This window comes from Parasteatoda tepidariorum, chromosome 8 (assembly GCF_043381705.1).
Source record: "Parasteatoda tepidariorum isolate YZ-2023 chromosome 8, CAS_Ptep_4.0, whole genome shotgun sequence".
Taxonomy (NCBI): domain Eukaryota; kingdom Metazoa; phylum Arthropoda; class Arachnida; order Araneae; family Theridiidae; genus Parasteatoda; species Parasteatoda tepidariorum.
The window spans coordinates 17130129-17153103 of record NC_092211.1 but is presented as its reverse complement, the minus strand read 5'-3'; the positions used below and the strand labels follow the sequence as shown (position 1 = coordinate 17153103).

General features: G+C 29.8%; 1 protein-coding gene across 2 annotated transcripts in view; it reads left to right on the top strand.

The window, feature by feature from the left end:
* LOC107453886 (uncharacterized) overlaps positions 1-21664 on the top strand; it is a 142478-nt gene extending 120814 nt beyond the window's left edge. The window contains exon 5 of one of the 2 annotated variants that reach the window (XM_071184266.1): positions 21541-21664. In XM_071184266.1, coding sequence (XP_071040367.1) covers positions 21541-21604 — 64 coding nt within the window. In that variant the 3' untranslated portion in view covers positions 21605-21664. Of the gene's footprint in view, positions 1-1387; positions 4833-21540 lie in introns of those variants that run through there. The other variant, XM_071184265.1, reaches the window with a different exon arrangement.
* Positions 21665-22975: the final 1311 nt, after the last annotated feature.

Sequence of the window (22975 nt, the reverse complement as noted above, 5' to 3'; positions counted from 1 at the left end):
AAGTGGTCCCCCACCCGCACACAGACCGCAGCCAGTGATGCTTGACTTCGGTGATCTGACGGGAATCGTGTCTGAACGATCAGTCCACTGTGGGACTGTTTCTTCTCATACACGTCTGGAAAGTCATGATAATGAGAGTCTGTTTATGAGCACTTGAAGCATGCCGACTATATATTTTCCTATTTATATATTTTGAATAGTTATTGCATTCCTATTTATATGTTTTGAAGCGAATGACTTTTTTTCTAATCAAGTAATATCTTACCGCTTTAGTTTCTTAGAATTATCTATTTAATATACACAGCTATGTTAAGACCTCTCATGACTTATGCATGACCAGCTTGGTATTAGGTTTCACAAAATCAATTTGAGAAACTGAACAGATTACCAGAAGCAAATTCTTCGACCAAGACTAAGTTCCGCTGGTGGACAAAATTAAGAGATGGAAAGCATTTTCGCACATTCATTCGTACATTCAAGATACCCGCACACCGCTCCATGTGTTTGACAATGGTTCCGTGAATGCCCAGAGGTACAGACAGGAGGTTCTAGAGCCCTATGTGCGTCTTTTCAGGGGCGCTGTTGGCCCTGAGTTCATTTTTATGGACGACAATGCGCGACCATATAGGGCTGTCGTGGTTGATGAGTATCTGGAAAGCGAGATTATTCAACGAATGGATTGGCCAGCGAAATCCCCTGACTTGAATCCTATTGAGCATGCTTGGGATGCTCTTGGGAGATCTATTGCGATGCTCCAACCTCCCCCTAGAACCATTCTGGAGTTAAAAATTGCTCTGGCTGAAAAATGGAAGGGTCTTCCTCAAGTCCTCCTTAACTCCCTTATTAACAGCATAGCAGGCATACTCGTTGTGCATGCTGTCTTTCTGTCAGGGGTGACCATACTAGAGGCAACACACGGTGTACAAGCCTCACTTTTATTGTCATCTTTTATCCTTAAGTTCAGACTACATTGGGTTTATTGGCAATAGGTCTTGCCAGTGAATGGCACTTTCATTTTTGTTTTGCATACTTTATTGTCATGGAATAATCTATATCCATTCCAAATTTCATTTATTTATATTAAGTATTTGAGATATTTGGGAAAATGTCTTCCATCTCTTAATTTTGTCCACCAGTGTATTTGAAAAGAATAGTGATGAACAATGCAAAAAAAAAATATATTATCCTGTGCAACTTTTGATTTACGAAATTTAGAGCGATATTTTATTATAAATTTATATCAGCTTAATGTCTTGCTGCTTCCGTTTCTTGAAATTATTTAATCGTTCCTTTGTTGCTTACGTAATTAAATATTTAAACTGCTCCTTATGCGTTCTTGATATTTAAAATTCTGTCATGTATAGAATTTATTTTTCATTTTTTCCAGTTTGTTCGACGGATACAGAGAATGCACTAGAATTGCTGTAGAACAAAAATGCAACGTTGAGGCAGCCCGGCTTGGAGAACAAATCATTACTAAAGCAGGTGGTCCTATGGTGCAAACACACTGTGCAAGCTTTAAACATGATTCAGAAGATTGTAGAATGGCATCATCTGGAAACTTCCTTTCATCATTTCCAACCTCTCTCATCTTAATCGTAATCGTCTCCATTGTGTTCTCTCGCCATTATCTATAATATGCGCCGGAGAAAAAAAATCTGGACTTTTTCTTCAAGTAAATAAAAATTTATTTTTGTGCAAAACAGTTTCTAGATTTTGTAAGTTCGAATACCGCAAGTGGAATATAGCGGGTATGTCACGTACTTGGTGCTATTCTTAATGGATAGCCATTTTGGAGTTTTTTCGAAATAACCTTGCCCAGAGTGTGTTTTAGTTAAGTGATATTTTAAGTTTTGATAGATTTGACGCGCAGCACAAATGATCCCACATATTTTGGACAAGCGAAAATGATTTGACAATGTTTGTTTGTTACCGCCCTAAAAGGTTGGAAAGATCTTTTATATATAACGCTATTTAAATTTTTATTTTTCCGAAACGTTTCAAAAAGGTTAAAACATTTATTAAACTGGACAGGATTGAGAATTTATTGTGCTGCCATCTAACGATTATAAGTTAAACAAATATATTATTACGATATCAGCAAAATAACTTGGTCCCTCATTGGACCAATATTCAATAATATTGGCTCAATAAGAGTTCAATGGGCCGTTATTATCTGATATTACCCCGATGTAGAATTGTCAGATTCACTCGATATTTTATATTCATTATTCAACTTGTATAGACTATATATTAGCCCTATAAACACCGATATTGACTCTATATAGGACCAATATTAAAAAATATGGACATGCCGATATTGTTGGTCCTTCGGTGCATGTTCATACAGGACCAATATTGTGCCAATTTTGAGCTCAATTTTCGCCGAAGTAAAATTCTTGCTAAGATGAATTGTCTATTATTCTTAATAAAATTTGTTTAGTTGACAGATTTTGTTTAACTGCCTAGAGGTTTTTTATTTCTAAATATTTTGAGCGTCTTTTAATCTAATGAAACCTACGATTAAACGAAAATCTATTTAAACACACCTCGTAAATTAATAACTTACAATCAAAATATGGGTCTCATTGACTTGAGGTTATTATAAATAACTTTAAGATTGGACTGGACGCAGTATTTCTTTTCCACCATTGTTTTTGCGTCAGCTATAAAATTCTTTTAATACATTACAACTTTACAACCAAACCAAAATGTTTTTTTTTAAGACATTATTAAAACTATTCCTTGTTCTATAAAATTGACACTTTTTTGGAATTACACCCGAGAGCATATATAGATCGACATATATAGATTGTTATATTACATAAAAAAGTGTTTTGAATAGCAGATGAACACTGTTTTATTAATGGGAGATTAAAAATTATGAGATTTTTTGTGCTGTGTGGGTTTAAAGAATTTTTTTCAATGCCATTTTAAAGAAATGTTAACATCTGTACATATTTAATTGCATTTTATCCTGATAGATTATAATCAGGAGTTTGATATAAACGAAGCTTTATACAAATGCATGAAAGTAGTAATGGTAACAACCATTAATACATTTGGTAAGAACCGGTTACATAATTTATATACCTAACAACCATTAATACATTTATTACAAACATTAATGATTTGGAAATTAAATTCTTATTTTACATTATTGCTATAAAAGCTTTTTTAGCGGCTTTATGGCATGTTTAATTATTTAAAAGTTGTAGTTTGAGAAACATGTTAATGATAAGAAAATAATGTTTTTCTTTATATAATGTTTCGTCACTATGAGTTATTTTAGAGTTTAATTGTTTTTGTAATGTGTTAAAAATAACAAAATAGCATTACATTTATAAATACAAAACTTCCACATTCCTAATATTTCAGCATTTTCTATATAGATTTTTAAAACATTTAGGATTATATCACGTTTAAATCTCAATTTAAATTTATATTTAAGTTTCAACATTTTATATGCTTATTAACAAAAGAATTCCATATCTTTTAAGAGATAGATTATTTCGTTCTGACTAAAATAAAAAATGTTAAAATTACAAATTTTGATGCATGTTTTAATTACGTTATTAAGTTTAAAACACGTTAAAGTTATGTTATCTTACTCAATATATTAAAAATTCAAATAAACTTTATTAGAAATTAGTTTTAATTATAATTAAAACAATTGCGTTTTGTACTGTATATACATTCAAACTGGCAAAATACTGTATACTGTAGATATGCTATGTTTGTACAGAATTTACATGAAATCAAATGTGTACATAAGAATGTAACTATTTGCTGTATTGTAAATATAAAGTCTAAATTACATTTACTTTTTATTGTTTATGTTAATATTCCAATGTAATAAATATTTTATTCTCCAAGAATGGTTTACTGTATTTGGAAGATTTAAAATTTTAATGATAGGCAGACATTTTTACTTAAAAAACCCATTTGGAATCATTTGTAATTGATAGTGTTAGTTATTAAAAATAGAATTTTGAAGTCAAATTATAATTTAATTAAAAAGAGCTGGCTTCTGAAATAGATTCCTTAAGCACAATTAATTTTTTTGAGCCGAAATTGAGTTTAAGCACACATTGTTTGATCCTAATAATGGATATTGATTATTATTAAAATTGAAATTACGATGAAAGTTAAAACTGGTCGACATTAAAATTGTTTTAAATGATCGCAACATTTTTAATGATTGTTTTTAGGGCAATTTTGTAATGATTATGTCGTAGATCTTTCACCGAATTAGAACAAGTGGAAGTCCATGAATTCAATTCGGAAGTATGAATTCAATTTTGAATTTACAATTTTTTCTTAATTTTTTTGTATAGAAAGATCAAGCAATTTGGATAATTTTTAAACTTCGGCACCGTGTTAATAATTTTGAAAATTCTGGTCTCAATTCTGGACCACTCAATCTTAAGCGGTTTAAAAATGATGCCAAATTTATTTACGTGTTGAAAAAAAATCAGTTTATATAGAGAAAAATAACTCTACTTTTACTTTTATTTTTGAAGGACAAATTGAGGTTCAAATATCGAAAGTCAAATATCGAGCTACACATCTGAGAATATAACTAAAATATTGCTTTTATGATCTATATCTTTGATACGAAGAAAGAATCTTTATTACTTGAATAACAAAAAAAGAAAATGTACTGTGAAAGTTCAAACAGGTGTTATTAGTTTTAAATATTTTTCAAATTTGAGCATTTGTTAAATTACTGTTTCATATGATGTGTATTGAGTATTTGTAATATTTTGATTAAGTGAGTTCGACATGAAATGTTATTGATGTGCTTTATAAATAAAATGTTTATATGTTGCTCTGTTGCAATACTCCTTTCTCATCACGCCTATGTATACTGTTGTTATTACCCATTTACAATATTAAAAAAATACTTATAAACTGATACAGTAAGATATACTTGTCAATAAAAATTTTGTTTACATCATAATAAAAGAGAAAAAATTATATATTTCACGCGTTTGAACCAGGTCGTAATTGCTAACTTGCACTGCTCTGTGGGAAAAAGTTTTAGTAAAGAAAAAAAAATATGTTTGATTTTTTGTTTAAAAAATTTTTTTAGACATAAAAGTTTTTTTTCTTATCACTATATATAAGTAATTTAGTGTTTCATATAAAACTTCACCGTTTTCCAGACATTTTTAAAGTTTCAGTAAATTTAACCAAAATTCAGCAAGATCTTGTTTTTAATTTTTTTCTTAGCTTAATTAACTCTTGATAAAAGAGGAGCAGTTGGAAATATTGCCCCGAACAGCACAGGTTAGAAAAAGGAAACAGTATTGTCAACAGCAAAATAGAAATGAAATTATGACGGTAAAACAAAAATACAACGTTGACCATGAAGGTAAATTATGACAGAATATATTTCCATGCTAAATTTATATAGGACAGGTAAAAAATCATTTCAATAATTTCACATGAATGAAAAACGGCACAAAATCACCAAGGTGAGCTCAATGTGTTAAGAAGACACCATACCAAGGGAGACATTTTAAGTCGCAAATTCTTTTTCCTCTGCATTGCTAATTGAAAATTTAAAGGCGGAAAAGTTTGTTCAGGCAAACCTAGAGAAAGTCACTAAGTTTTAATCGCTAAAAAAATCAAAATATCAAAAGGCAAACAAATTATTGAAAAAAAAAATTCTCAATTGCTTAACCCTAGTTATCTTCACATAATTTATTTTCAGTTCGATATTTAAAAAATTTGTTTTCATCATTTGAAACTTTGTGGTTTATTCTAGGTTTGTCTGGACTCACTTTTCCTATACTTTAAATTAAGGTGAAAAAGAACTTGCGGCGAAGAATTTCTCCCGTAGCATGGCGTCCTCTTAAGGTTGGATAGAATTTTAGTATTATTTAATGTAAGTCCACAGTCTCAACGCTGTATGGCAGTGTTTCCCAAAGTGGTACGCGCACTCCCAGGGGTACGGGAACAGGTTATTGGGGGTACGCGTTCTTATGCGAAATATCTTGCAACAAACAAAAATTACAACAAAAAATTATTTGAAAACAAAGCTAGCCATGAAAATTTACGATTACGTTTTTTCTATTGGCTATTTTTTGCAGAGTTAATAATTAGTGGTGTCAACCGCCAGTTGTGGTTTTTAACTTTGGTGCAATTTTTTTATAGTAAAGGTTTGTAATAAATTCTACTTGTTTTGATTATTTTTATAAAATATAATTTTTATCCCTAACGTGGAATATGGATGGCTGGTTAGTATCTACAACATGTAATGATGATATTTTTAGGAAAATACAATCGCATATTTTTAAATAACATATTTTAAAAAAAATACATTCATTTTCGTATCAGTGGTACACAAGTGTTTCGAAAAATTTAGGAAGGTTACACAAAACTCATAAGTTTGGGAAACACTGCTGTATGGTAAACGATGATTTACCGTATATTTTATGATTGGATGTGTCTAACCTAAATTTTTAAACCCTCTAATAATCTACTTTTCATTACTCTAAATAATCTTACAAAATGCTCCCACCCCCGATTTAAAAAAAAAAAAAAAAAAAAAAAAAAAAAAAGATTCCAAAAATAAAATGCTATAAAAATCTGCCTTATTTATTAGAATATTTACTAGTTCCTCTCGAAACATTAAATTTGCCTCTTAGAAGTTAAAATAAAATAAAACTGAGATCTGAAGTTAGAGGGACTTATTTTGGGTACTTATTCATTATTTATTTAAAAAAATCAGGAAAATGCATTTTAGATTATCAGGTATTCAATGAAAAATGAAAGTAACGCCGAAGGGAAAAATAAAAATAATGCCAAAAGATATCAGGAATACCATTCTTAGTTGAGAAAGTACTGTTTGTTGATCCTTTAAAACGCTATTTGCTTCTTGGGGATTTAAAGAAATTGCCTCCTGGTATAAAATGGAGATTTGTCGGAATTTATTCAGCTGTAAAGAGAGGAAAGGAACGTATCGTTCCCTGGAGGGATATGATAAGAAAACAGATTTAATGGAAAATTGTTTTGGAGATGCACCAATAATAACTCAAGTATTAGTTGTGGATAAATGAAACTAGAAAGAAATCGATCTTTTAGACGTTGCTCATTTTTTAAAAAATTATTATTGAGTTGTAGTATAGAGATAAAATAATTAAAATGAAGTCGAAGTTTTACGAACTACGTTTTCAAGTGGTTTGAAAAAGCGATTTTTTTTTTTGATGCACCACTTTTGAAACACGTGGGAAGGAATTTTCGGTGATAATGGGAGCTTATTTTAAAAGTGACGCGCTTTATTTCTTTTATTTTTATGTGAAAAAAAAAGAATTATTCTATCCTTTTTAATCCATATGAAAAGAGTTTCTTTATAAAATTTTATTCATTGTTTCCTGCTCTTTAGTTTATAACTGCAGAAGCTAAAAAACTGTTAATGCGCACGCTATCTAGCAAATTTTCACATCTACTACTAGGTGATCGGATAAAGTGCAAAATCAAGTGTTTTATGCTATTTACTTCGGTTGTATGTTTCGGTTGTATTTCTTTGTTTCTGCATAATTTTTATTTCTTTGTTTCTGCTCTTCTTCAGAAGGAAACTGCTAATATAATTAAGAACATAAACAATGAAAATTAAAAAAAATGTTCCACTTCATAACCTCTATTTAATATANAAATCTTTAGTTACTTTACTTATTATATCTACTTATGCATAATTACTTATTATTTAATAATAAGGTATTTAAATTTCAATATTAATATATTTTTCATAAAACTATTGTTACACAATGTACTATTACTTTAATAAATGTTTAAAATCATAAAATAAATGTACAAACACAGTATCTAATAGAGTTTTATTTTAATTAACAGAAAATTACTTTTGTGGGGGTCGATGGAGATTTCGAAAAATTACATAGGGGTCGATGATCAAAAAAGTTTGGCGATCCCTGTACTAGGTGATCGGATAAAGTGCAAAATCAAGTGTTTTATGCTATTTACTTTGGTTGTATGTTTCGGTTGTATTTCTTTGTTTCTGCATAATTTTTATTTCTTTGTTTCTGCTCTTTTTCAGAAGGAAACTGCTTATATAATTAAGAACATAAACAATGAAAATTAAAAAAAATGTTCCACTTGATAACCTCTATTTAATATAGACCACGGAGAAGAAGACCACGAGAACCTCCCACGGTTAGCCTCACGGCAAGGGGACTCTAACCCATGATCCGTCTAACACTAAGGATATTTCACGTCAGCACTGTGGTCGGTACAAGCCAGGTGCGAAATTCGCATCAACCTGCTATCGACTGTATTCGAACCCGATTCACCTCATTTTTTTTTATATTTTTATTTCATATCCGTCGTTGAACAGCCGACCCGATTTTGGGTTTACGACTACTAATGTTCTACTCCGTAACCTTGTAATTTTGAACCAATCTAGAAGACAAGGAAACTCCTGGATCAGTACCCCCTGAAGTATTGATTTGTCATGGGAATATAGAGGACTTTGCGACTCGAGAGATTAACTATTTTCTACACGGGGAGTATTCGGCCGGCGGAGATCGAACCCACGAGCTCTTGGATATGGGCCCAGTGCCTTACCAACCATGAAAATTCTACTATGCGTGGCAACATATGTGGTTGAAGGATGTCCCGAACGTACCACTGGCCTGACATTGCGCCGTGGTTCAATACTAAGGGTAATCATGAACCGGATACGATGGCATCGTGGTGGTATGTTGCAGTACAGCGTAGACAGGATTGCACCCACCGACCGTTGTCTCCATTTGTTGTGGTATCGCTCTCGGGCGCGATTGGACTGCTAGCGAAAACGTTTTTAGCGATGACTCTAAATCTAATTTTGACTGTTATGACCATAGGGTACGAGTGGGGATTGCTTAGGGTGAACTTATCAATCCTGTCTACACTGAACGGCAGTACAACTGTTCTACAGCTGGAGTTATGGCACGGGGTGACGTCGCATAGGACACACATTCATTCTTTTTATTGATCCATGGCGCTAGGATACAAAGAGGAGACATCCTTTAGCCATACGTGTTACCACTCATGGCAGGGCTCTCTGGAGCCATTTTCAATGAGAAAATACTCTGACATTCACAGAAAGGATGTCACAGTCTAACGTAATACCACCCTTCGTTGGCCTGCTTGATCTCCTGATTTGTCAACGAGCGAGCATATTGGGGACCCACAGCAAGTTGGACAGCCTCCGAATTTAGTCGATTTGGTGGTATTTTATCGAAACGGTTGAACGAGAAGCTGCAGGTCATCAATAAGCACTTGCATGCCTCAATTTTCGACCGTATCGCATCCTGCATTCGCGCCTGAAGTGACCAAAGAGGATACTAAAACCTCCCCTCATTTGTATTTTTCTGGCAATAAATGATTATTTTGATTTAATTATTTTAATCACTTACTTATATCAACTTTCTACTTAGGTATGGAAAGTTTCGTTTCATTCTGACAATTGTTTCTATTAGCACAAATTTTTATTTTTGACAGGAGGGGTCAAAATGGTTAAAAAAAATGCGTGACCTAATTTACGAATGGTCCCTGTCACCGTATAGTTTTCAAAGCTACGTTTGAAAAACCAGTTTATATATATATATAATATCGCTCATGGGCTGCAATAGCGGCACAACATAAAAAATCATGTTTTGAGATAAGTGGGTTTAAAGTTTTCATTGCTAAGGAAAATGCATAAGCAATGTTTTAGTTTGCTTAAACGAAAATAACCTTCAAGTTGAATTATGAGTTGTGCGAATATTGCAGCCCATAAGCGATATATATATATATATATAACAATAACAACAACAACAAATAAGGAATATTTCGTTTTATAAGTTGATGAGAGAAAATAATAAACTTTTAGATGAAAATATATGTTTTAAAGTAATAATCAAAGAGCAATTTTCTGTACTATTCGTTTAAAAGTTAAAGAATAGAATTTCGACTTGTAAATATCAAAACTTGAATGACTATAATGATCGAAATTACTTTAATTTGTGTTTCTATCATTTTTCTTTAGTTTAATATCTTTAAACACAAAGGACCGGGATGACCGGGTTGGTAGGATGTCGGACTCTTGTTCGTGAAAATGGGAGTTAAAATCCAGCAGGCAGACTGAATCCTGTTCATTAAATAGGGACTGCACACGTTAAATCAGTTGGGGTCACAAAATCCTCCAAGTTCTCATAACAATTTAATACCTCTAAGGGTTCTGAATTAGAGACTGATCGTTATCTGGTCCAGATCAAAATAACAATCTGCGGATGATTGGATGGTGTGGGAATGAGTCCTCTCTGTGACGTATGTGTGAGGCAAAATCACATTCATTGCCATAGATGGCGCCACTAAAAACAAGAAACGCACACCCAGCCTTAAAATTCGCTTGATTTCTAGCAGGTTTGCTGATATTGGTAAGTGGCATTTGTAACAACAAATGCTAACAAAAAACAACTATCCTTATAAAAATCTTTCTTTATCATACTTATTTTCTCTATAATTATTTTTTACCTCAGATATTTAAGAAAAAGTAATGGAATTCAAATTTTTAATCAAATTTCTTTATTTTTGTGAAAATAGTTAACCACGTTAATGATCTATTTAAAAATGCTTTTGTTAACATACACGGTTTGTTAGATAAAAATAATTCATAGAAGTGTATATTATTGATTAGCCTCTTCTCAAATAAATCATTATTTTGTCGTTGACTGATTCAAATTTAAAGAATAAAAAACAAAACATTTAATGATAAGTAGTTTTGCAAAATTAATTCGAAAGATTTTAAACACTATATTTATATTACTTGAACCAAAATGTTCTGCTGATCTTAGTCAATCTCAAACATAATTCTACATTTGGGATGTATTAGAACGGCATTAGCGGCAACAATCGATGATAATTGCTTCTGTCAAACGGGCTTACATGTGGGATTTTCAAATCTGCTTTTCTCATTTTAGAGATTACGTTTGCAAATACGGATTCCCGGCTTTGCAGCATTTAATTTGGTCTCTCTTGGTTTCCTGATTTTTAAAAAAAGTTATTTGTTTGCCCAAATAATCTTTGTTTTAAATTTGTCCATAAGTATTTTATATTTTATTTGTGTAATTTTAGTTAATTTTTATAAATTGATGATTAAAATTTCAAGATGCTCCGTAATCCTCACCCGAAAAAAAATGTTTTTATGGACTATACTTGTAAAAAATAAATTCACTATTTGTTGTTCTAACAAATAAAGCCAAGAAAGTACAAAATGCTGTAATTCACTAATTCTACATATTTATTTATCTGATTTCATTTTCGAAGAGGTTTACATAAGAAATTGTTAATACAAAAAAAAAATAAATAAACATTGTTTCTTCGTTATTTGCTAGTAAAAGAACCTTTCTAACCTTTCCTTTGTTATCAAAACTTATAGTAGATTGTGCATTTTTTTAAAATAAAAATCGAGACAACTAAGATTGCTTTTACTTTAAGATTTTGTTGTACGAAACTCATTTCCTAAGCTTTCTGAATATAACAAGGATTTTTTTAATAGAAAATAATAGCAAAAAATGAAGGATTAATAGCTACAAAACTAGTATTTGTTAAAAAAATTTACATTTTGTTTACATTTTATGCTTGAATATTTATTTAATTTATATTTTATTACGCACACAGATATTTTTGCCCCATATGGTTATAAGAATATTACAATAAATTAATATTTATACCAACTTATTTAATTTGGAGATAATATTTCACTTAAAGTAAAAATAAATTTGCGTTATCACTATTATGTAAACTGAAACTAAATTAATCGTCACAAAGCAAAGTAGAGTTAGTCAGATTATTTCAATTTTTTTAATAGTTGACCTTTCTTTGCTTGTCTGGTCATCCTGGCGGAAATGCGGCCAATCAGCGTCTCTTCTTACGGAGACCTTTATTCGGACCACGAAATGGTCAAAAGTGTGTAGTCCACCTTTGGACAAACTAAGGCGTCCAATCAACCAACCAGGGCCGTGATAGCTCTGGGGATAAAGCGCGGTTCGAATCGCAGTGATGGCTGGATCCAGCTTGCCCCGACCACAGTACTGACGTAAAATATATCCAGTGGTAGACGGATCATGGACTAGAGTCCCCTTGCCATCAGGCTGATCGTTGGAGGTTTTCGTGGTTTAATGTCCATGTGCGGTTTATGCGATGCTGATTAGTTCCATCAAAAAGTATTCTCCATGAAGGCAAATTTCTCCCAATACTTGATCCAGTAGTTCCCTTGTCTTCCGAATTGGGTTTAAAATTACAAGTCATTAAAGTGAAAATTACAAGGCATTGATGAACATTAAAGTGGGATCCATATTCTCATAATAAATATATACCTCCAACAAATTCTGATTTTTTACCCTCAAAATACAGGGTTATTCATAATTCCCTCTCTACTACAACCTTATGCTTACTACAAATGGCTTCAGTGGTACATGTTACTGCCATCTACCGGCAACTGCTTAAATTAAAACTTGAATACTTTCGGAAAAATTTCATATATTCTTTTTTGCCATATTCGTCTTCAATTTTTTTACTATAACGCTTCGAAACGCTTGAATAACCCTGTATAGCAGCCGCAAACAGGAAATTACGTCCTCTATAGTAAAAAAAGTGACCAAAAGTCTGAGCACTATGATGCAAATTCTACTTTTCACACATGTCTCTATATCTCCAGAATTATTAAAGCAAATATTTTTTTTGGCCACACCTATAAAACATCATAGTCTGAAGATAATTGCAGGAAAAAACAGTTTTTAATCATTTCTATTCAGAATTTTTATTTTACTTCAGAGGTATTGAATCTTTTACCTCATTTTGATTAGTGTCAAAATGAAAGGTTTGAACGAAATCAGCTGAATAGTTTCTAAATAATAAATTGAGTATCGAAAATAATAAAAATTGTTTTTGCTTTTCAAATCTTCCCATTATCTTGATTCTGCTCATATTTCTAATTTAAAATTAAGTTGTTTAAAGTAATATAAAAATTTATATGCCTAACGAGTCTTTTTAAAATTATTGATATAAAAAATAATAAATTTATATATAAATTTTTTTATTTAATATTTTACAAAAATATATATTTAATATATAAATAAACTACTTTTATTATAGGGTGCATTGCGTTTTTGATTTTCTTACGTAGTCGCACAAACGTTGCGAAATATTCCAGTATAAGTAAAATTAAAATGTCTTTCAAACTTTCGATCATTCTCCCAATTAAACTATTGCCATATATTCCAAATTGTGATTACCACATTAAAATGTCAAAAGACTTAAAACTTATTGCCAAAAGACTAAATACTCGAATCTTTAAAGAAGGTACTTTTTTGATAAAATACATTATGAGTATTAGTTCGTAATTATAACGTCAGTAATAATTAACTAACATATTTCAGATCAATTCCTTTAACTATTAAGAATGTATTTAATATATGAAATTACAATCATTAGATCAAAAGTTAAGAGGTTAAAATTTTATTTTATACCTTGTACAAATGTTTCCTTGCTTCAATTAGTGAAATTTAAATATGATTTAAAGTACTTATGATGTTTTGGACATAATCAAGTTTTAATGAATAGTACATATTCTACACATTTTTGAAGTAGTTAAAATAGATAAAGCTTAAATTTTATTTGAAATCTAATCTATCTATCTATAATCTGAATCTTTTCAACCTCTACTGTTTCTAATCCTTTAAATTGATCAAAATTATGTTTCCCTTGATAAACAAAACGAAATAAAAATGTTTAATTGATTTGATAATCTGTAAACATTATTTGTTCTACTCACCAGTTACGTAAATGTTAATAACGAAATTTAAAAGATTGAGTTTAAGAGATATTTAATTCTTAGAAAAGAAGCTCATATTCATTATAAAGAGCTTCATTTAAAATATCTTCTTGTCTTTAATATCTTGGGAATAAGATAGGGTTTTAAATTTTGTAAGCTTTATGACACATAAAATTAACTTACATTCGTGCAATGTTCTGTTCATCCTCAATTATAATTAATAATCTGTGTTTAGAAAATAAAAGCATGTATTAACGAAGATCAGATGACAGTTATTACTAAACTTGCGTAATAATAAAAGGCTTAAGTATATAGAAATTGACATTGTATCAAAATTAATTTAGTTCTTTTTTGATTCTTATTAGCTTCTAATTTTACAAATGTGTTGATAAGTATACAATTAAGAGCAATTTAATAAGTATATAGTATAAATATGTGTTAGTGAACATTTGTTTTAGTTTTAAATTGCTATTTATTTGAAACACACATGCCGTTTGAATTATTGTTTAAACACAGATAAAAAATTTAAATACTATTAAATATCTTGTTCGTAAAGTTTATAAATGGAACCATTTATTAACCTTTATGGGTTAAGTTCACAGCTAGTATGTTTAAAAAAAACGTGAATTCAAAATTTTACGGTTTTGTAACTGTTTACAAATAGTAACCATAAAAATGAAACTTGACTGGTCATTAGATTTAGGTTATAGGTTTTGCTTTCGGTAATGGAAATAATTATGATTGTCAAATTTATTATTTTGTCAAATAAACCGTCAATAGACTGAAACCTAGTATATACCTATATTGCCCAAAAGCAGTCAAAATGACTGGATTGTGAATGCGTAAATTAATTTATTTAAAATTAATTTTTAACATTTTTTATGTTATTTACAGTTATATAACAAGTTATTAGTAAATATTAACAATAAAAAAATTATATGTTCTACGAAAAGTCACAAAATTCTAAGAAATTGTGTCATTATATGCATCATTGTTTTTCTAATTGGAATTAAAAGCAGTCAAAATGACTTCCTTAGGCAATTTAGTGTTAATTAGTTTATCTTGTGGTGCCATCTATCGTAAGGGCTGATAAACACTAGGCTAAACACTTAGTGCTAAGCAGCTCTGAGACACTGTCATTTATGCGTGAATGTGAGTTTCTTATCCCGATAGTCAAGTGTTGTTAATTGAAGGGTAAAAGGGACTGTTAACTTCTAATTTGTGCTCAAAACATAGAGGATGTTTCTATTTTAAAAATAATTTCTCTATTTATTTGAAGCAGAACTTTTCTAAGTACATTTTTTACACTTTTATCATTATTTTGTATTAATTTAAGTCAAAATAAGTGAAAATATTATATTTAGCATTTTAATAATATATAGTAATGAAATAAAGCATGAAACCTCGGTGTCTACGTTAAAGGAAAAATATTCCAAACACAGCTCACTTCCAAACAATACTTAAAATTTGCACTTATTTGCAGTTAGATTTAAGAGGAACATTTATTCATTAAAGAAATTTCTGTAATTTACAGAATCTGTTATTGATAAATCTTTGAATATAAATGAAAAAAAAATCAAATTACTTTTCTTGTATTTCATATTTTTATACTAATATAAATCAGATACTCGACCTGATTTTTTTGGTAACTATTAGACTTTTTTGTATAATTAAAAAATTCTGAAATATATTTTTTCTTTGGAGTGCATATTAAGAGCGTTATTTTTTAGTGGATATTTAGAAATAAACTGCATAAAAAGGAAATGGTTTAACATCCGCGACGAAGAGTTATTTTTAAAATATTATTCTCAGAGAGAAATTGTTAAAAATTAAAATGCACACAAAGCATGTAAATGAAAGCAAATACGTCAGCAAAAAGCATTTATTTTTTTTATTTGAAAGAACGTAAACAAAAATGTCATCTTGAAAAATGTTAATTAAATCCTGACTTCTACCAGAAATGATTTTGAAATCACATCTAAGAGTCCTTACTTGTCTTCTTTCCGAGTAAACTTCTCTTTCTAATTTTAAAAAAAAGAAACAAAAAGAGAAAAAAAATATTACTTGGAATTGTTTTCTTGAAAAGTAAGCTGCTCCCACCCAAACCATTAAGATAATTTCTTGGAACTCGGAGACTCCTCATTTTCTTGAAATAGCCAAATGGCAATTACTTTTTCGAGAAGAAGCACTTTAAAAAGGTTTCATTGTTGAGTGTACTATTTTAACAAAAATATTACTATATTTATTTTGCTAAAACTTAAGACTAAATGCAAAAAGACTTATATCAAGATTTAGATAAGCAAAATCAAACTAATTATAATCGATATTTTGTTGTATTTTTTTCTATATCTTAAAAATTTACTGAGAAGTTAAAGAAGTAAATATTAAGAAGGATTTTAGATTGAGACACTCTTTTTTAATGTTTTCAACCTTTACTATATTTAATAATGTTTACAGCAGTTAATAGAATTAAATGGTTTTTAACTTTAATTGAATCTCAGTTTCTTTATTGCAATCGCACTCATTACAATGTTACTTTAGTCCTTCAGAGGAAATTCTTAGAGCTTACTTTTGATTTAACCTTTGCATAGCTATCAACAAACAAATCGGAAGTCGTCGTGGAGAAATCTTCAGAGGAAGGCATTGGCTCACATTGGGCTGTCTGGCCAACTATGATGATGATGATGATGATCAACAAACAAAACTTTATTGCCGACCATCTTAGACAGTTGGCTTAAGAAGAAATGAACACTATTCCTCAAAAGTGCAATAAATATTTATACCGACAGCAGTAAAAGTACTGAACTTGCAGTTCCTTGCATGATTACAGAGACCGCTTGTGGAAAATTTGCAATCTGTCAATGTAGAGCCGTGGTGGTTCAAGGAATAGAGCGTTCGCCTTCCAATGAGGTGAACCGGGTTCGAATCCCGGTAATGGCTGGTCGATACGAATTCCGCATCCGGCTTGCACTGACTACAGTGCTAACGTGAAATATCTTCAGCGGTAGGAGGATCATGGGTTAAAGTCTCCTTGAGAAGTAACCGTGAGAAGTTCTCGTGGTCTTGCTCTCCATGTAACGCAAAAGCGGGTAAGTTCCATCAAAAAGTACCCCAGGAAGGCAAATTCATACCAATGCTTGATCCAGGAGTTCCCTTGTCTTCTGGAATGGGTTCAAAATTACAAGACTACGTAGTTAAACACTAGTAGTCGCAAAAAATGGGTGTGCTGTTCAACGACGGTTATAGGATATAAAATTATAAAATCTGCAAACGTACAGCCGTGGTGGCTAAGGGGATAGAGCATTCGCTTTCTATTGAGATGTACCGGGTTGGAATCCCAGAAATGACTGGTCTAAACGAATTTCGCACCCGGCTCGCACCGATCAGAGTGCTGACTTAGAATATCCTCAGTGGTTGACTGATCATGAGTTAGAATCTTCTTGTCAGAACAACCGTGTGATGTTTTCGTAGTTTTTCTCTCCATGTAACATGAATGTGGATTAGTTCCATCAAAAAACCCTACACGAAGGCAAATTTATTCCTATACTTGATTCATGAGTTCCCTTGTCCTCTGAATATGGTTTAAAATGACAAGGCTACCGCGCTAAACAAAAAATTAGGTTGACTGTTCAACGACGGTTATAAAATAAAAAATCTGCCCCTTAATCCGAATCACTGTTCCTTCTACAGGAACAAACTTCTGGCAATCAATGTAGGCCTTAAGTCTTGGGAAAGTGCTTCAGAGAATTTTGCTGAACTATGCATCTCTTTGGACAGATATAGCTCGCTGCAACATCTCAGTAAGTCAATCCTAGTCAACGGAGAATGTTTAAACAAAATTTCTTATCTCCACCATAAAAATCCATATTTTCTTGAATACGAAGTAGCTGGAAATCTTAGGCACGAGATCGGTTAGAGATTATGGATGAGGTTGAACATCCCAATCAAGGCTTTTTGTAGAGTTCTCAAGGACAAATGAAGGCGTGTATAGTTCTGATGAAACATGTATAGTTTTACCTAAAATCTTATTATGTACGCTTTTGTTCAGTTGCTGTTTTTAAATTTCTACTTGGGAGTAATACTTTTTTTTACTTTTGAAGTTTATAATATCTGCTCATAAATTTGCTTTCTCTAGTACGGAATTCTCTATACAACATGTAACAAAAATTGGTGCGAATTTTTATGTCAAACTCAGTACTTTTGTTTCATTGAAATCGAAAATAATGATTCCTTTACTATGAGCTACAGACATTTCATTTCATAATGTTCTTTTCTATAATAAGCTAAATAGAATTTAATAAAATATAAAACTATAATTAAAATAACAAATAATGAAAATATTTTAGTATGAATATCTTAAGTTAAAGCTTCTCTATAGCAAAAAGAAAATTGCTTACAACATTTGTTTCAATCGAGGCAATATATTTGATTTAAACATCACGGAATCTACTTTGGAAAAAGATTTACGTCTTTCAATTCTGACCTCAACTTTTCTTCAATAAATAAATTTTAAATTTGCTAGCCCTAAGAGGAACAGGAAAGGAAAAGGAAGAAAAAAAAGATTAAAGAAAATCGATCTTTTCGAAAATAGTTATCTGTGAAATCTTCACCAGATTAAATTTCTAAGTTGTCTACATTTATCACATTTTTTCTTCCCCGCGAAGCACGTCTAAAAGATTTTTTTCTAATCAAAGATGACTTCACTACAAAAAGCTACTAGGACAAAAATAAAATTTGATTTTTTCTCTCCAAGGAATAGTGAAGAAACAAATTTTAGCATTGAATCTTCAACTAAAATATTTACTGTCTTAAAAGATTTGTTCTGTTGTAAAAGACAATTTTGTAACTTTGAAATATTTCTTTAGTTTAAAACTAAACTTGTTTCATTCTAGACCAAAATGTTTCTTTTTAATTGAGTATATTTGTTTAGGTCAGAATAGTTTTTTAAATTAAACTTTTTTATATATTTTTTACTTTATAATGTCTACTTTTTGCATTTTATTAAGTTGAAAAATGATTTCAATTGACCTTTAGAAATTCATAAACGAACTTTGTTAAAAAAACGGATTTTTTTTTTTCAAAAAAAGTATTTTATCCTATATAAATTTATGAATAGTAAGATAAATAAAACATATTTATTTTTTAAATACCACAAATCATTATTATGAGTGTTTTAAAGTTTTTACGAAATATAATTGAAAAAATAATTTTAACCTCATCGCATGAATGGCAGATAATGCAACAATTTTCATTGGAAACCTTTAGAAAACTAAATTTAATATCTTAATTCAACTTTTAAAGTTAATTTGATTTCGTACTGATTAAAGAATATTTAAGTTGTCAATTAAAAAGTAACATTTCTAAGTATTAATTAATATGACTTGTGAAATAAATAAGTACAATTCTGAAACAAAAAATCCACCTGACTCAAAAGTTGAATTTATTCAACATAGCTTTTGAGAGAAAAAAGGAACTAAAATAAAAAGCGAGAGAAAACCTAAAAAATACTTCAAAGAAGATTTTGTTCAAAGAATTTGCTTTACAGGATTATTTTGATATAAAAAAAGATCCGAAGAAAGTGCATTTCTTAATCTCGTTATTCACTTTTCTTAAGGAATTTTCACAATTCTAATGCTAAATATATGCTATTTTTATATCTTTGAAAACTTAGCTTATTTGTGATTAAATAATTCCTTATATTAGTAATTTTGAGATTTTTTTTGTGCTTAAATCATACAAAAGAAATATTTTATATAAAATACATCAAATTTTAGCAATACAATCATAACAAAAACATAAAAATAATTAGATAGGAACAAAATGAAAGATAGCTGTGAAAAAGAAGAAGCTCGGTTAATTAATCTCAAAATAAATTTTATTAGTTTCAAATAATCTCAATTAAAATTAGCATCAAAAGAAAAAAAATCTGTTTTAGAGCCTCGAAAGTTACGAAAAACTATTATTAGATGTAGAGATAAGTTACTTAATCACATTTTATTAAATAAGAAACAAAACAATACAAAAAAAATACTTACATCGAAAAATCACACTTTTTTTCCAAAAAAAAAAGCAGTAAATAAATAAATTGTGATTGCTTTATTGCAATCACCGGTTACCCACTGGTCAATTTTTTTTCTTGTTTTTTGTTTTTGTTTGACTCCGATAAACGCCACAGCATTTCAAAGCATGAGTTGCAAAAACTGTCTTAATTGATGTTTGTCGTCGGATTGGTTTTCAAATCCTCCCTATCTACGTGTTTTAAGACGTCACAAACTACTTTTGCTTCTTCAAGTATTCATATTTATATTAAAATCACCGTCAAGAATGTAATTATACGTCAATTTAAAAAAAAAATATGAAAATACTTTAAATTATTATTATGTAAATGCAATAACTGCTGTTGAAAATGAAAAGGAAAAAAAAAAGAATTTAAAAAATTATCAAACAGCAGCCGTCGCCATAGCAACGAACGCAAGTAAGACGCATGCGCACTGTTTACTACTACTCTTAAACACAGTTGAAAAGTGTGATGACGTCCAAATAAAGTGCGCCCGCCATAAAACCAAAAACAAGACCCATTTTACCAATGGGTAAAAAAAACAATAAAAAGGAACAAATTAAAAAAATAATAAGCGATAAAAAAATGATTTAAGTTGAGAGGGAATTAAACGGAGGGTTTCAATATTATTTTCAGAGAGTTTGTTTCTCTTGATATTTGATTAAATGGCAATATAATCAAATTCAAAGACAACAACAAAATAATTGTCTTTCTAGGATTAGAAGAGATTAATTGAAAATTAAATACAATCACGTGTTTTTAGAGCACCCAAATGATAAGCAATCTATGATACTTTGAACTATAAGTAATGCCATTAAAATATGTTTTAATCTTTAACTAACGTAGTCGAAAAAGAAAGAAACTTGTTAAGAAATTAAATAAGATCAGATAAGTAGCATTTGAGGAGAGAAATTCATTTTTTCCAGAAAGATATAACTATATCATCTGGGGAAGATTTTCTAGACGATAGCAATGTAAACAATATTTATAAAAGCGTTCGAATATTATAAACGTTAGATTCTTTTATAAATTCAATAATCTGCTTATCTTAGTAATGAGAATTTTTCGTTATCTATTTATATTTATTGGCCTGAATAAGTGCGTAGATAGTATTTTTCTTCTTCTTAGTGTTTAGATGTTTATGAATACGTTTTTATATATTAAAAAATAATGATTGAAGAACGGATACCAATTTCAAACAGAAAAGAACAGCTTCTTCTATTGGATATTTTATGTTTCAAATTCCTATAAACATAATCACACGTTTAAATCAACTATTTTTGAAATTATTAATATTTTTCCAAGTAATATTTTTAACAATAGCATAAGGAAGTATTTCATTGAGCTTCAAATCTGTAAATTAACCCTTAGATAACGTCAGGGTGAGGTAGCTTTTTTTAGAAAATGTCATTTTAACTCTTTGCATTTATGGTACATTAAGATCGATTTATGTATAATACGTACTCACTTATTCTAATGTATTCTTACTCATTAATTCGCACTTATTCTCATCTTAACTAATGTATTATTTATTTGCTTATGCTGTCTCATGTGTTTAATATATGTAGAAACCAATGTGAACTACTTTAAAGAGTAAAAAAAAAAATGATTTTTTGTCCGTGGCTGTATCGTCTTATGTATTAATTTTATTTCAAACTAGGTGTTCAACAGCTGATCCAATTCTGAGTTTGCAACTTTCAATGATCAATTCCGTAGGCATGTAATTTTGAACCGAACACAGAAGATAAGAGAACTTCTGGATCACGCGTTGGAGCAAACTAGCCTTTGTGAAGAACCTTTTAATGGAACTTACCCTCATTTGCGTTGCATGGAAAGAAAAACGTTGAAAACCAGCAACGGTCTGAACTACTTTAAGGATAATTTTTCAAAATTTAAAAGATATATATTTGATAATTACTGCAGTTAATATCTTTAATAAAATCTATTTTAAGGTAATGAAAAATACTTTAAAAAATTTAAGAAAAGTAAAAAATTTATTTTTTATGTTTATAGGGGCTTATAATTTGAAATAATAGCTCGAACTCTAACTTAATGTAAAATACTTTAGATGTACTACATTAAAAAACCGAAATTATGCTCTTGATAGCGTTATACCATCTTATATGCTTATTAAAGAAACAACTCTTACTAAAACTACTTTAAAAAGTTAAATATGAATTCTTTTAGGATTATAGAGACTAATAAGATTAACTAATAGTCTAATAAACTTCTTTAAATTTATGCATTTTTCTGCTTCAAATATACTACACTAAAATATCAAACCGTATTTCCTTGATATGATTTAATAACCTTTTGTTTAAATATTTCTTTTATTTAAAATAAAAAAATCTAAAAATAGCAAAAGTATGTTATTTATATAATTATACTACCTGGTATGTTTAATTTACAGAGACTACTTTAAAAATCGCAAACTTCTCCCAAAATACTACGTTGTTAACATTACCTTAATAACTAAGCTGAATATACGGTGTTATTAATATGGCCGTTATAACTAAGCTGTGTTTTTTTCATAATTGTGCCATAGAAGTTCACTTAGCAAATACCTCTTCGAAAATTAACTGCTGTAAATAGTCAAAATGTTTATACTATTCTACAGGTTCCAGAATAATATAAGCATTCTATTCTACATACTATATACTATTCTACGAGTCTGCATACTACTACATACTATTGTAAGTAGTAGAACATAGTACTATACTAATACTATTACTATAGTACTATACTATACTATTATAGAATATAGTACTATACTATACTATTATAGAATATAGTACTTTACATACTATTGTAAGTATGTAGAATATAGTATACTATATTCTACATACTATTCTACATTAATAGAGTAGATTTTAAATTACAGTATTAATAAATTACAAATAATGATACATTTGAAAGTCTTTAAATTTCAATTTTAAAAAAGCAGAAGTGTGTAATATATATGATTATACGAACTTGTATGTATATTTTATGGATATTACTTTAAAAATCGTAAATTTCTCCAAAAAGACTACGGTATTAATACTGCCATGAAGAGTCTAAGCTGTATTTTTTTCTTAACTATACAATCTAATATA